Source organism: Cavia porcellus, unplaced genomic scaffold (genome assembly GCF_034190915.1).
Source record: "Cavia porcellus strain 051 isolate PalLab524CR breed Dunkin Hartley unplaced genomic scaffold, mCavPor4.1 scaffold_11, whole genome shotgun sequence".
Lineage (NCBI taxonomy): Eukaryota > Metazoa > Chordata > Mammalia > Rodentia > Caviidae > Cavia > Cavia porcellus.
The window spans coordinates 28949113-28964411 of NW_026947494.1; the positions used below are offsets into that span (position 1 = coordinate 28949113).

At 38.9% G+C, this 15299-nt stretch overlaps 1 protein-coding gene and 1 long non-coding RNA gene across 4 annotated transcripts in view; one reads left to right on the forward strand and one right to left on the reverse strand.

The window, feature by feature from the left end:
- The window catches only part of Agxt2 (alanine--glyoxylate aminotransferase 2), a 48441-nt gene that overhangs the window by 18574 nt on the left and 14568 nt on the right, over window positions 1-15299 (reverse strand). For 2 of the 3 annotated variants that reach the window (XM_013152888.3, XM_003470221.5), the window contains exons 4-7: window positions 14233-14356; window positions 8383-8477; window positions 7037-7130; window positions 6324-6417 (exon numbers count right to left, since the gene is read on the reverse strand). In XM_013152888.3, coding sequence (XP_013008342.1) covers window positions 6324-6417; window positions 7037-7130; window positions 8383-8477; window positions 14233-14356 — 407 coding nt within the window. The remainder of the gene's footprint in view (window positions 1-6323; window positions 6418-7036; window positions 7131-8382; window positions 8478-14232; window positions 14357-15299) is intronic. The other variant, XM_013152890.3, reaches the window with a different exon arrangement.
- LOC134478072 (uncharacterized) lies at window positions 9375-13621 on the forward strand. Its single transcript, XR_010050434.1, has 2 exons — window positions 9375-9920; window positions 12653-13621. It is a non-coding gene; the product is annotated as an uncharacterized LOC134478072 (long non-coding RNA).

Here is a 15299-nt window from a genome sequence, read left to right on the forward strand (position 1 = left end):
TTTTATCACTGTTTAATCTGAGGTACAGTATTAAAGAAGAAAATGTTTCTGTCTTCAATCAGTAAACATGTTTGTAGAACTATTAGAATTTAATCCAAAGAGCAATGGGGTAGATTCAGGTAACTTTCACCCACTGTGACTCTTGGCTCTATAAACGCTTGTTTATGGATCTTTCCCCTTTAGCAGAGAACAGGAACTATGCCTTGTGCCCAGGCAGATGTCCAGTATCCCACAAGTATCTGTAAATACTTGAATGAAAGAGTTTTGCCCTGGTATAAATTACTGTACAGTTATGGCAGTGGTCTAACATGGCGGAAGGCCAAAGTGGGAACACCTACCACTTCCTGCTTCTTCTTCAGCCCTAATTGCAACTTCCCATCCTGTTTACATGCACGAGAATTCCAGTTGGTTCCTCACATGTCATCAATATCCACCCCATGAGCCACTTCAATCAGATGTCACATAACTCTCTGCCACTCTGTATCTGGTCGAAGGAGACAGCCCAGCCAACATGGACTGTGTGCTGCTTTTTACGTCCTCAACTCAATAAGCCTGTTCATTTTGTACTTTTGCTTCTCTATTGTGCCAGAATACTCTAACAATGAACTGACAGGGACCAAAGAGTAGAAATTATGGGAGTGTCAGAGACTGAACAATTTCTTTGAAAATCTTTGTTGTCTGAATAGGGAATAAAATGGCCTTGTACAAATGATGTGTTTAATTCATTAATTCTCTTTTGGTCTGATTCTAATTGCTGGCAAACCCACCCACTATTTTTTTTTATCACTAGAAGATCTACTTATTTTCAAAACTTGCTTTGTCAATTCTTATAGCTTCTTAAATCCTACATATATTTTCAAGTTGATAGTTGATTTTCTTTAAATATAGTAAACACACTCATTTTCTAGTCTATATGGGTAACTGTTATTTGAAATTCCTGTGAGTCTTTTTCATGACTGTGGAGTTTTGTATCCTTGTATGTTGGTTATTCTTGACTATGAGTTGTTTATTTTCCTTGGAATTTCATTTCTGAGACTTCTTTGGGTCCTGGGATGAGTTAGATTCCTTCAGAATATGTTCATATCTGCAGCTTCCAGGCACACAGGCCATTCCTAGCCTACACTATATATATGCTAGTAAATTTCATGATGGTTCAGATATCGGTAGTTATTCCTCGCAGGTCCGGTTCACTTCCATTCAGCATGAGAATTCTTGGACGTAGTGAGTTGCTGCTGGGGCATTTATTTTAGTTTTATCATGGATGAGGGTGTGAGCTCTTGGGGATTCCAGCTGTGTGGCAGAGGAACCTTCCTTATGACAATGGTTGTTTGGTTTTACCCTGGACTCATCATTTCCTTCCTGCACCCCTGGAACTATAAAAACTGAAGCCCAAGTTTACCAGATTAAACAAATGCCCTCAGGCCAAAAATGGCTACACTGTTTTAATGATCTCTTTAATTATTTGAGAATTGTTTTATTGTTATTTTTAATAGTTTATATTTAAAGTATCTGTAAAAATTTATTTAAAGTTTAGAAATGAGTTATGGATGAGAAAAATCTAAAACATGATTTCAACCAGTAGTTCCATGGGTTACTAGTATAGTTTAGAATTTTGAAAATGACCTTTTAGCAACAATTGTTTTTCACTTGTAAATTGCTTTGACAGGTATAGCAGAGAAAGTTTGGAATTACAGGGACACTTTTTCCTAGAATGCAATATATTGTTTAGATAACTTATTTCATTCTTTAAAAGTATCAATTCTATTTTTCATTAATTTTTATTGTTAAAACATTTTGAAAGAATAGAAAAACAAACTTCCCTTGCTAAAAAATTTTCCCTTTTCCAAACAATAACTTGGTTTTAGTTACTGATGTGTTTTGAGGTCTTTTTGATGAAATGTGGGAAAGAGTAACCTGAGTTTCCTAGGTCTCAGTAATTTTAGTTTAACTGTTGCTACTTTGGTTAATAGAATATTTCTTTTTTGATTTATATATAGAAAGGTTTAAAAGGAAAAGGAATGTTCTTGAGCTTAGTTGTATAGAGTTAAACTACTTTCTCCAGGAATGAACTGTAAATACCAAAGATGGGCTCAGACTATTATACAGCATACTTTTACTTGTAGTAATTAGTCATTATTTGATTTTCAGAGAATTCTGAGAATTTTTGGTTTTTTGTATCAAAGCTTTAAAGAGAGTGTGTTACATATTTTATCTAGGTGTTTTCATTTTTTAAAGGTGGAGCTATTATCATATTAATGCCATCATGTTCATTCAGCTCAAATGTCTTAGTAGTAATCATGTTTATAGTCACATCTTGCTTCCATATAATGAAAGTGTTTCTGCTGCTAGTGATGGATGCTATCCTATTTGTTAAACTCCCTATATATTCATGAAATCTTTGGGTGAGAAAGGTCATGAGGAAGGGGAAGATTTCCCAGAAGGGCTGTCTATGCTTAGGAAGCTACTACCATTTGTGTGTGTCATCACAGAACGTGGGCATGATCAAGGAAGCAGAAAGGCTAAGACAGGAACTCTCCTGACCTGGAATACTAAAGATACCAGATCAATTGCATCCAAAAGTGATTGAAATTTCATAATTTTTATCACTTGTAATTTAATTCTAAAGAGCATTATAGCATTTCTAAAGTTAAACTCAGAATCTACAGAAGGATATAAATGTGATAGAGACCTCTGCCCATATGACAATGAAAGTAGTCTGGTTGGGAGGAGAATCACCACGCACCACTGCATCATTTACCTAGAGGTCTGAACATAGCTTGTCTCTTGAGGGATAGAGGTATGGAAGAGAATCTATCAGCAATGTGCATCGTAACTACAGCAAAAATACATTTTATACTCAGCTTTTCATTAAGTAGAACTGAAGAAAAACACAACCTGTCCCTAAGAGCGTGATATTTTAGCAAGCTTGCCTGACAGACCTATCTGCTAATTTTGTGAGTTGGATACCGGAGATTAGTTAGGTGCATGAAGAAGAAAGAGTGACAGGAACATTAAAGTCAGAAGGTATGGTTTTAGAATCGTGTATGTTGTTTTGATCGATAGGACATAGTAGACAAATCTATGTTCCTACAGAGTGAAATTCCCTAAATTGATCAGGAAAGAAAGAGAAAAACAGCATTGGATAACCCTAAAGGATATATTAAAAGATGTTCAAAAGATATAATTTGGAGATTTAGCAAGCTTTTTAGCTATAAAAATCCAAGTTTAGGGTAAAATCAGTTCAAAGGTTTAAATTTGGTACACCAAAGAAAAATTTTGCTTGAACCTCTGCTAGATATTTCATGACTTTTTCCTCCATATGCCCACATGCTCAGTGATGAGACAGTTGTTTATTATGCTCATCTCTTTACTTTATTTCATACTTGCTTCAGTGGCTCATTGCTGTGACTCCAGGTTAGGTTACCTCTGGAAAGAGACTTGGTACATTAGTGTCTCCATGACAACACCAAGAGGCTGTGGATACTACCACAGAGTGGCCATGGGAGTCTGTTTTAGTTGGTGATCCAGAAAGAGAAAAATGGGGCACTAACAAAAGATGAACATTTTTAAGGAAAAGAAAACCTTCCTTCCCAATGTACAAGAATTATGGGGGCAGTGGGTAATGAGAGGTGAGTTTCATATGGGTGATATCTGAAACTCAGAGCTTGGCATTCACACCTGGAGATAAAAACTCCTGGAGAGGTAGATAGCATAAGATAACAAAATTGACAACATTAAAAAAAAAATCTGTGTTTGGTTTACAACATGGCCTCCTGTCTATTCTGAGGTTTAATAATATAATTCTGAAATGAAAATATTTTACCATGCTTGGGACCTATATGCATCCAGTTGACAGATTGAGAGGACCTGAGAACTGGAGTCTTCTGTACTCAAAGTACTTACATGTTGATATGGATCTGTGAACTCATCAGTTTTAAAACAAATACCAAACACTTCTCAGGTACAACTGCAGGAGGCTGCAGCCCCGTTATGTATTCCAGTCTATTTCAAGATGCGATATGAATCTTGTCTCCTCAAAACAGAGTGGAGTACTACCCAGGATAAACTTGAAAATTTTTAGGTAAATGGATGTACCTTGAGGACACAATTTTAAGTGAAGTTAATTGGATACACGTTTTAATATTGTATTGTTTCTCTTGTGTGAGAAACCCAAAGGGTAAACAAGGAGATAGACATTGGAAAGTAGCAAGAAAATGTTCAAATGGGAAGAGGGGAAAGGAAAAATAGGGAACAGAGATAAAAACATCAAGAAGAATGGAAGGAAAATAATAGAAACAAAGCTTTTAAAGGGAGACAGGGAGAAGGATTGAAAGGAAGGGAGGAGAATGACAAAAAAATCAAGGTATATCATGTGCAGGTATAAATTACCTATGATGAATGCAATCATTATCTATGTCAAAAGTGTACCAATAAAATTATTTAAAAAGAAAAAAAGTTAATCACTTAACAGTTTACTCCAAGTGTCACTCGGACAGTGTATTTGTTTACATTCTGACCATCTGGAGCATTGCTCTGGGAGATATTATTTCAACTAGCTGATTCTTGTATTGAATAAATTTGATACATTTGTTATGTTTATATTTCTTGTATTATCTTACAAGACAAAAATATGTAATTTTTGGTCATCCTGTACTTAAATAATTAGACTGGTTAGTGATTAAGAAAACAGCTGATTCATCAAAGACAACAGTTCAGAGAAGCAGGAATGCATGTCTAGAGAGATGACCATGAGGTTTCCAGTTATTAAGTCAGAGCAGAAGTCCTCAAAAAGGGAGGATTCAGAGAAAGAGAGAGAGAGAAAGATAACGGTTGTGGAGTAGGGAGCAAACGACCTGTGTACTAAACTCTGTGCTGGTGGATTTGAAGACAGACTCAGGCCTGTGAGTCTGATTGTACTTCTTGATGATTCATTTCATGATGTTCTCCAGATGTGATGTGCATATAAGGCTTTACTTATATAGTCAAGTAAAAATTAAATTTAAATTGCTATTGACTGTCTTCCTGTGCAAATACGTTTATAAGCCTTATATCTTGCAATGTGATCAGAACTGGGGTAGGGAGATAGGCCTTGCTATCTTCATTTTACAATAAAATGAAGCAAAATATGGAGCGTTTGTTCTCAGTGAACCCTGGCAGTACTGGGAGCAGCACTGAGACTTCCCGACTGCACGCGCTTCCTCCATCATGGAGGAAGAGCAGACACTATTTGTTCTGCAGTCTGGCTTCAGCTTGCTGGTGCATCAGTGTGAATGATGGTAGCCACAGGGGTTGTAAGCACTGGCTTTGGAGTTAGAATGCCTGGGATCAAATCATAGCTCTCTTATTTCCTCTACATGGATCTCGGTTTCCTCATCTTTAAAATGCGGAGTTTGAATTATAGCTTTGAACTTCCTGGTGGTTTTAACTCTTGTGACAAGGATATTTTGTCTTAGTTCAGCACTCATTCTCTCATTCTCCTACCTTTGTTCACTAGAATCCCATATGAGTTTGAAGATTGTGGTGACTGTGGCTCTTATTCAAGACTGTGGCTCATGATTCTTAAGACTTGTGTCTTGCATTCTTCCTCTTGACCTGGTGACTCATACTATTCTGTTAGAGATCTTTTGGCTACAGCAGTTTCTTCTTTCCTCCAGAATTACTCAGAGGCAGCTTTTCAAAAAGTCCTGCATTATGGTGACAATATGAGACAGGGCTTGCTGACAAGTAGTGAAAATTATGTTTCCATGCCATGTCTCTTTCATGTTGAGAAGGACAAAAAGTACAAATAAAAATGTGGTCGATAAATAGAAATTTTCCTTGTGGGAATGCTTTCAGAACTTTTGCAAGAGATGTCACCAGCTTTCAGATCTGACTTCATATTTAGACAGATGCTCTAACTTTGGTTTGGATTCTGAGTCCTTGAAGAACTTTTTTTTTCCTTGACCAGAGTTCTGAATTGTCAAAAGCATTTTTTTCTTTTCTCTTCTCCCATGAGAATTGGTGAATAATCCTATCTACCTGTTTTCTTTTATAACTGATAACAGACTTATTGTTAATAGAACTATTAGAGCTCCTTTAATCAGTTGCCAGATGATAGTGGATTTTAAACTTATATCTGATAGCTTGAGATACTTTCCCTACATGGCTGTAGGGAAGCCCTGATAGTTAAGCAATGGTAGGCATGAGAAGTGTTGATTCCATGAGGGGGTCACTTATTATATGAGTTTGTTTTCTTTGACTTTTCCTTTCCCATTTCTCCAAATCTGGTTGTTCATACCGGGTGGTCCTATCCACTCTGCCCCTTCCTCCCCACCCCATTGAACCTGGTGAACAGCTGCATTTCCTAATTGTTTGCACTGGAGAATCTCGACAGTGGCTTCCTCCCCAAGGGCCACGGAAAACATCTGGGCACATTGTCTGTACATAAAAAAAAAAAGGGATTTTGGCAACATATGAATACAAGACAGCAAATTTGGTGAATCATAAGGTAGCAAGGCAAGAGGGCTTCTGAATTTGATCCTGAGATTCTGACTCCTCATTCTTCCTTTACTTAGGGTGAAAATTTAATATTCTACTTTGAAGAGATATTTTTTTCTCAGAAACCACTTATGTGGGCAGTCTACAGTGAAAACTTATTTAATGTCAGCCTAGAAACAATTTTCTCAAAGTTCTATTGGATAAGGTCATTTTAAAGAATAAAGATAATTATCTGATTGTGTGATTGAGAAGACTGATGTATGTGAGAACTGTAGGTAAGAACAATGATGACTTTATGGAAATTTTTTACATTCAACATTTTTGGAGACTCAGATTTACTTGCTTTACTTAGAAGAAAGTAAATTAAAATACTCTATCATTAATTATTATTCAGACTCTGAAGGCCATAAATGATCTTCAATGCACTTGAGTTAAGTTGAGTCTCAGATTAATCTTTATATTAGTTTCTAATTATAATATCAGGAAAATATGGTCAATTATTCCACGCACTCAGCAGTTCTTTGAGAAGCAAGATAACAAACAAAACTTTAAAACTCACTGATTGGCAACCCATCCCAGTGAGGAGTTTCGTCTTGAAGGTCCTTATATTGGTCAAGCCAAGTGTATAAGGACTGCATCCATGGTAGGCTCCTCTGCAGAGAAAAGAAATGAGAGGATGGGGTCATGTTAATTTCTTTTGAGTTATTGGCCTGAGTAGAAAATGCAAAAAAAAAAAAAAATCTAAGAAGGCTATGGATATGAGCCCGACATTGAGTAACATTGAATTACAACAATTTCCAAGAACTCTTCCAAGCCTATATGACAGGAATGTACTTATGTATCTTTTCAAATGGTGTTATATATTTGAAATTGAGAAAGGACTTTTGGAGGTCTTCTGAATAAGAACTCTGACTGACTTTAAAACTTGTCCCATATTATTACTTTAAAATAGCTAACTGATCTACAAGCAACATACCAGAAACTGTATGTTCAACAATTGCTAATCTTAAAAATAGTCACTTTCAAAAGACAAATATTTTTTCCTGTGAGGAAGCTTGGGTCAGTGTCTTTGAGAGAATGGTCTTTAAGTGAGTTCTAACTACCTTATTTGGCCTGTAAGAAATACAGGTTTTATTTCTTTTGAATGTAAAACAGTCATATTTAGTATATATATCAGACTAATTCTCTCTGACCCTTTCTCAAATTCAGAATTTAGTTAAATTAAGAGACAAAATTATTTGAGAAGACGGTCATGTATGTTGAAAAAGAAGACAAGACATTTCAAACTTTGGTAGTATAAGACTGTTTAAAATAGAGCACTGTTTATTTGGATGCAGTGTTTATTTTGGAATTATTTATGTTTATGGAATTTATTATGTTATTTATGTTTATTCTGGAATTCTATGTTGATAAATCATTAATCACAATCTTTTATTTCATATTTCTTTGACAACAAATGTCTCCTTGTGCTTGTAATTACCGCATGCACATTTTCTGTCAAATGTACAATATATATGTGCTATGATGAGGATGATGGATTTAGACTGAAATTATAGCTAGTTAGGTTACAAAGCAGGACTATCCATTCCTCTAATTTTTGCTCTAAATTACTGCTTTTAGAAAAATCTTATGAATCTGGTTATATAAGAGTCTGCTAAAAAAGGGAACGGTGAACAAGTTCTTAGTTTCCTATTATTTTTATTATTAATATAACTATTAAGTCAATTTAAATGAGTTTACTTAGTTACTAAATTCACTTGATTGATCATTCTCTAAAACTTAAAATTGAAAAGATATCCCTAGTAATGTTTTTTTCTTTTTTTTTCCAGGGTAAGATTTAAATACACACATTTAGTATTGGAAAAAGTCAATGTCATTAAAGTTGGTTTTCTAAGGTATAATTACCTGAAAGAAATAATGTCTGTGTGTTGTGAGTGTGCTCTGGCCATTAGCATGGCCAGGTCATTGGCTTCTGAACCACTGTTTACTAAGAAAATGACCTGGAGGGAGAAAAAAAGATACATGACTGCTTACTTTCATTTCGTTTCTGGTTATTCAATTCATGCAAAAGTGCTAAAGACTGTATCCCACTATGGGGTGGGGAGAGAGGCAGAGAGAGGGAGAGGGAAAGAAGAAGAAGAAAGAAGAAAGAGAGAGGGAGAGAGAGGAGAAAGAGGGAGAGAGAGGAGAAAGGGAGAGAGAGAGAGAGAGAGAGAGAGAGAGAGAGAGAGAGAGAGAAGAGAGAGAGGAGAGCGCTCACAGATCACTTCAGACCAGTTTACCTAGAAGTTCCATTATTTAATTGCTGTATTAATTGTTCCACTCTTCATTGAGTGGCTAGAATGCGGCAGAAATACAAAAATAACTAAGAGTTTGTCTGAGCTGTGAAGCATTTTGGGTTTGCGTTGGCTTTTCTGTGAAATATTCAAATGGAGGAGCTGTGGTGAGGGACACAGTGGTTAGTGGCTGCATATATTTGAGGTCTTTTCACTCCTCAGTCTAACTTATTCCACATGATATTGAAGGCTTGGAGTGAAGCAAAACCCCTGGCCCTGAAATCCCAGGGGCTACTCTAGCCTGACTGTACTATGTGTGAACATTGAAAAAAATGAGTGAGCAGATAAAACCTCACTTAGATGAAAGAATGAGGAGAACTGAAGGGAACTAGGTCACCAGTCAGGGACTAGGCAGCATGTGTTCACGACTACTCACTACCTTGCTTTTCATGATTTTCAGGAACATCTGGGTCTGAACTTGGGTAACAGCTATTCCAAACTTTTCTCTATGTTCTAGATAATACAGTAAATACAGTTCTAGAAAATATAGATGCTACAGTACAATAACAGCTAATATCAGGTATTGGGCACTATTACAGATTCTTCATAAATATTAACTGTAGGGAGCCGAGTGACAGGCATTGCTGCCTAGATGTCTCTCTCTCTCTCTCCTATGGGCACTGCGTCTGCCTACATTAACCATAATCCTCTTCTGCTTACGTCACTTATCCGGATGTGATGGTAACCCTGTTGTATTCATCTGTTTAACCTCTTCCTGTCCCAGCTCCCGCCCTTAGCCTATAAAAGGTGTGATTATTTTCTCAATAAACCGGAGGCTTGATTGGGTTAACATCAACTTGCCTTCGTCTCTTTTTGTCTCCCCCATGTCTTTTATTTAATCCCCGTTTCTCCTCCAGGAGCTCCGAACTTGTTGATCTGCAGGCCGGATCAAGTGGCGCCCAACGTGGGGCTCCTGGCACGGAGAAGTTAACCAGGGAGCCGTTCGAGAGACAGCCGGCTTAAACCGAAAGTGAAAGCAAATTGAACCAGAGACCTCGGCCGAGGAATGAGTAAACTGAATCAAGGATTAAAGCTTAAAGCAACAGGACATTAAATCAAGTGCCGAGACCTGCGCAGACGACTACCCGACGTCCTGCCCGAGTCACGGTGAGTGAACGGCAACCCCATTTCCCTTTCCCGACATGGGTCAAGTATTGAGCGAACATGAAGTGTTCGTCGGAGGCCTTATAAAGGCATTAAAGACAAGAGAGATAAGGGTTGAAAAAACAAAAATTATTACAGTATTTTCAGTTTATTCATAAGGTTTGCCCTTGGTTCCCCCTAGAGGGTTCTACAGATACCAAGAGGTGGAATAGAGTAAGAGATGCTTTAAAAGATTGGAGTTTTCGGTCCAAAAAAGGTTCCTGTGACCACCTTTACATATTGGAATTTAATTTCTGAGCTGCTTGCCCAGAGGCATGCAGACCCTCAGGTTGAGGAGACAGTTGCACTAGGTGAGGCTGCCTTGCGCGACTTCCTTAAATCTACCTCAAAACCATCCTCAGAAAAATCTGAAGCCTCTGATTTCTCAGATGCAGAGAATGATGGCCTGTTAGAGGTCCTTGTACATGGTGATCTGCCACCACTTCCACCTGTTGACGTGATCAGCAGGTCCCAGGATGGCAGCCCGCAACTCCCTGTGCCTCCATGGCAAATTGGGGATTCATATAAGCCTTTTAAAAACAACCTTAACTCTGAAAAGCTTGCAGCCGCACAGCAGCTGATACCAGACCAGTTAGATGCAGGACACATTGTTCCTAGTAATTCCCCTTGGAACACACCTATCTTTGTTATCTGGAAAAGGTCAGGAAAGTGGAGGCTGCTACAAGACCTTAGGGCGATAAATAAGACAATGGTCTTAATGGGGCCCCTACAACCAGGCCTCCCCTCACTCAGTGCCATTCCTTTAGGATTTTTTAAAATTGTCATAGATCTTAAAGATTGCTTTTTCTCTATTCCTTTACACTTCATGACTTCCAAAAACTATTGGGAGATATTAATTGGCTCATACCATTTTTAAAACTAACTAAACATGATTTACAGCCCCTTTATGCACTGCTTTGGGGAGACATAGATCCAACTTCCCCCCCGAGAGCTTACACCTGATGCCAGGAGAGCGCTCAGTAAAGTAGAAGAGACTATTGCTCAACAAACTGTTTCCTTTATGGACTACAATGAGCCTTTACAGTTTCTCATTTTTAATACAAAGCTTTGCCCTACAGCAGTGTTCTGGCAACAAGCTCCCCTCATGTGGGTCCATTTACCAGTCTCTCCAAAAAGAACACTTTTGCCTTATTTCCAAGCTGTCTCAGACCTAATAATCCAGGGTAGAAAGCAGGTAAAATGTTACTTTGGCAAAGAACCAGACATTATCATTCAACCTTTTACAAAAGACCAAATAGATTGGCTACTTCAGAGTACTGAAGTGTGGCCTATTGCCTTAGCTTCCTATTCAGGGACTATTGACAATCATTACCCTCCAAATAAGCTAGTTGACTTTGCTAATCGTCACTCATTTATATTCCCTAAAGTCACAGCTTCACAACCCCTTCCGGGTGCCCTGGTTTTATTCACTGATGGCTCATCCTCCAGAAGGGCTGCTTATGTATCTCAAGACAATGTTTCTACCCTCCAGGCAGATACTTCCTCTGCACAATTAGCAGAGTTAGAAGCTATTCTTGCAGCTTTTGCTGCTTACTCTGACCAACCATTTAATTTGTATACTGACAGTGCTTACCTTGCTCAGTCTGTTCCATTATTAGAGACTGTTGCTATTATATGTCATGCTTCCCCAGCTGCAAATCTGTTCAAACAATTACAATGCTTCATACGGCTTCGCCGTCATAAGTTCTTTATCGGTCATCTGCGAGCTCATTCCAACCTCCCAGGGCCTCTTGCCCAAGGAAATCATTTGGCTGATGTTGCTGTACGAGCACAGGTTTTTATGGCTCAGGACTCCAAGGTGTCTGAGGCCCAACAAGCCCACCAGCTACATCACCTCAATGCTCACACCCTCCGCCTTCTCTACAAAATTACCCGTGAGCAAGCCAGACAAATTGTAAAAAATTGCCCATCTTGTGCTATCCACTCACCTGTTCAACACCTAGGAGTCAACCCTAGAGGTTTAATTCCTAATGCCTTATGGCAAATGGATGTTACCCATTTCAATGAGTTTGACAATCTAAAATATGTACATGTCATCATTGACACTTATAGCGGCTTCATTTTTGCCACTCTCCAGACTGGAGAAGCTGCTAAACACATTATAGCCCATATGCTGTCAGCCTTCTCAGTTCTGGGATGTCCTCAACAGCTTAAGACCGATAATGGCCCTGGCTATACCAGCACCTCCTTTGCTCAATTTTGTAAAAGCCTTAATATCCTCCACACTACAGGTATACCTTACAATCCTCAGTGACAAGGCATTGTTGAACATGCGCATCGTTCTCTTAAATTCACCATAGATAAAATAAAAAGGGAGACATGGTACCCCACCCAGGGGTCCCCTAGAAATGTCCTTTCACATGCTCTTTTTATTTTAAATTTTCTGACCCTGGATGCTTCAGGCTGCTCCGCAGCATCTCGGTTTTGGCATACTCAGACTCAAACACGGTTTACATCTGTTTTATGGAGAGACCCACTAACCAATGTGTGGAATGGCCCTGATCCAGTCCTTATCTGGGGACGAGGTTCAGTGTGTGTTTACTCTCAACAAGATAGAGAAGCTAGATGGCTACCTGAACGCCTCGTAAAGCAAGTAGACAGTTCTTCAAAGACCCCATGTAACGCCCAGGAATAATGTTATTTCCTGAGGCACAATCCCCTGTGTTCTCTTACAGGTGACACATCTCCCTGGAGCCTTATGCTGCTTAACCAGCCTTCTTGAGCCACACCACACCCATGGTGGATTTTGACCCCTGCCAAACAGACTGCAACTGCTGACAGCCATGCACAGAACCCCATGACTGTGGAAGAGGCTCTTCTCGGTCTGGAGAAACATACGCCAGCCAAATAGACTGCATCCAGTGTTATACAAGGCATGCTCCAAGACATAGGAGAATGACTTCATACAGAGACACCAATAAATGGCTGTCAACCCCTTCTCCTTGATTTTGGGGGGGGGAGTTTTTCCCTTACCTAGTCCCCCTTTTGGGTCCCCTAGCTGACCTATTGTTTCTCATTTCTGTGAGTCTTGTATTTTTCAGAGGATTATGATGTTCATTAATAACCGGATAGACGCATTTATGGCAAAGCCCATTCAGGTACACTATCATCAGCTGGAGATGACAGATCAACAAACCTACAGGGAAGGAATTCCCATGAGTGGCCCATATGATGATGCGGCCTGACTGCCCTGGAGCAATGGACAGGCAGTCAGAGACGGGCAACTAGGACATGCATGTTAATTCCAACGGCCACCTAAGACAGGCACAGGACCAACTGCTGTTCTGCAAGCCCATGACGGGTAAGGCCTGGTTGGGTTCATGCAATGAGGTCCTTGACCTAAGACAGACGCTGTCCTCACAGGGCCTGCCATACTCTTAATTAAATAATATAAAAAGGGAGGAGATGTAGGGAGCCGAGTGACAGGCATTGCTGCCTAGATGTCTCTCTCTCTCTCTCCTATGGGCACTGCGTCTGCCTACATTAACCATAATCCTCTTCTGCTTACGTCACTTATCCGGATGTGATGGTAACCCTGTTGTATTCATCTGTTTAACCTCTTCCTGTCCCAGCTCCCGCCCTTAGCCTATAAAAGGTGTGATTATTTTCTCAATAAACCGGAGGCTTGATTGGGTTAACATCAACTTGCCTTCGTCTCTTTTTGTCTCCCCCATGTCTTTTATTTAATCCCCGTTTCTCCTCCAGGAGTTCCGAACTTGTTGATCTGCAGGCCGAATCAATTAACTCATTCAATGCTTAGATGCTAATCTTGGCCAGCATTTTTACAACTTAATTCAGTTTAAAAAGTCAGTCATTTGAGATGCAGAAAAACATTTCACAAAAATATCTAAGTGAATTTTAGATTAATGTTATTTATCAAAAAATGGCTCTGCTCTTTGTAAAAGAAGAAATGTAAATAACTTTGTAGAGAAGCCAAAGAGCAAAGATATGAACATTTTTTTGGCCATAGATATAAAGACCAGGAGAACTGGGTCTCCTGGAAAGTGATTTCAGCATAGGTGTGATGAAGCGAGTCACCAAGGAAAGAAGACCAGAGAGGAGCAAAGTTCATATTGGCTTGTCTCATCAGCAATTCACAAATTCTCTTCTTTTGCTTGCTTGCTTCCACATGTCACTAACAGTTCACCATGACAGGTGTTCAATGAACTGACCAAGTTCCCTGCCCATATTCCTGCCTCCTTGAGCAAATTCCTTGGAATCCTGAGACTATATTTTGCAGTTGAGAGCACCATACCTTTAGGGGCTCAGGAAGAAGGGCTGAGAGCTCCTCTGCATATTTGTGCATGGGAGGGTGGAAGAAGACAGAACTCGTGTGCCACAGGCATCCAAGCTGCTTTTGTGCCGCTGCGTTCACCTTCCTAGATAAATAGGAGAGCAGAGACACACCATACCGCCACTGAGCATATCCTTCCAACACTTATACTAGCCACTAAACTCAGACATATGATGATTTCTCAGAGTTTTTAAGAGACAGTTTTCATCTGCACCTAAGAAAAACCTCCTTTAAGCACTAGAGGTGTCCATCAATGGTTTATCTTGCCCCAAAAGATAATGAATTTCTCCCTGAGACACATGTTCAAAAGATTGTCTTTTGGAGATTTTAGATAATAAATTTCTTGTTTATGAGGGAGTTTAGGCTTAGAATTTCTTCTATTTTTGATTTGAACATTTTAGAAATACATATGACATACTGGTAAGTATGAGTGTCCTCCCATTTTATTTTTCTAAAGAACTATAGATCATTAAACACATGTACACATGACCTATGCTTTTGCCTCCAAAGAAGATTCCATTATCTGGGTGTGAGGAGTGGTCAGTATTGAAGAATGTTTTGTAATGATGAAACCACATTGTTTCAAGGAATGAGCCAATGCTATAGAAAGTTCATATTGAGGGAAAGTATGAACTAAATGTGAATAGATATGTGTGCTTCACTAGGGAGACTAGGAAAGGCAGGATAAGATGTCTCACTTTCTCAAAAGGACAGCAATAGCTAAGGTTTGTTTTATCCCAATTCTGCTGTTATTAACTTCTGTCTCTCCAAATAAATCAGGTCAGTGGTTAAATAATTTTGAGAACTATAAGATGAAACAGATACTTTACTTGGGACCTGTTAGTACTTTTAATAGGCTAATGTACTCTGCTTCTTCTGGAAAGAAGAAAGGTCTAAAGTTCCTAAACTTATTATGGAGTTCTTTTCCATGGAACTGTTCCTGTGATTGGTGTTCCAGGAATCTCACTATAGAAATTGTGAAGTGTCAGTACACTCTTAAAAAGAAGAGGTGCTTGACAAAAGCATTA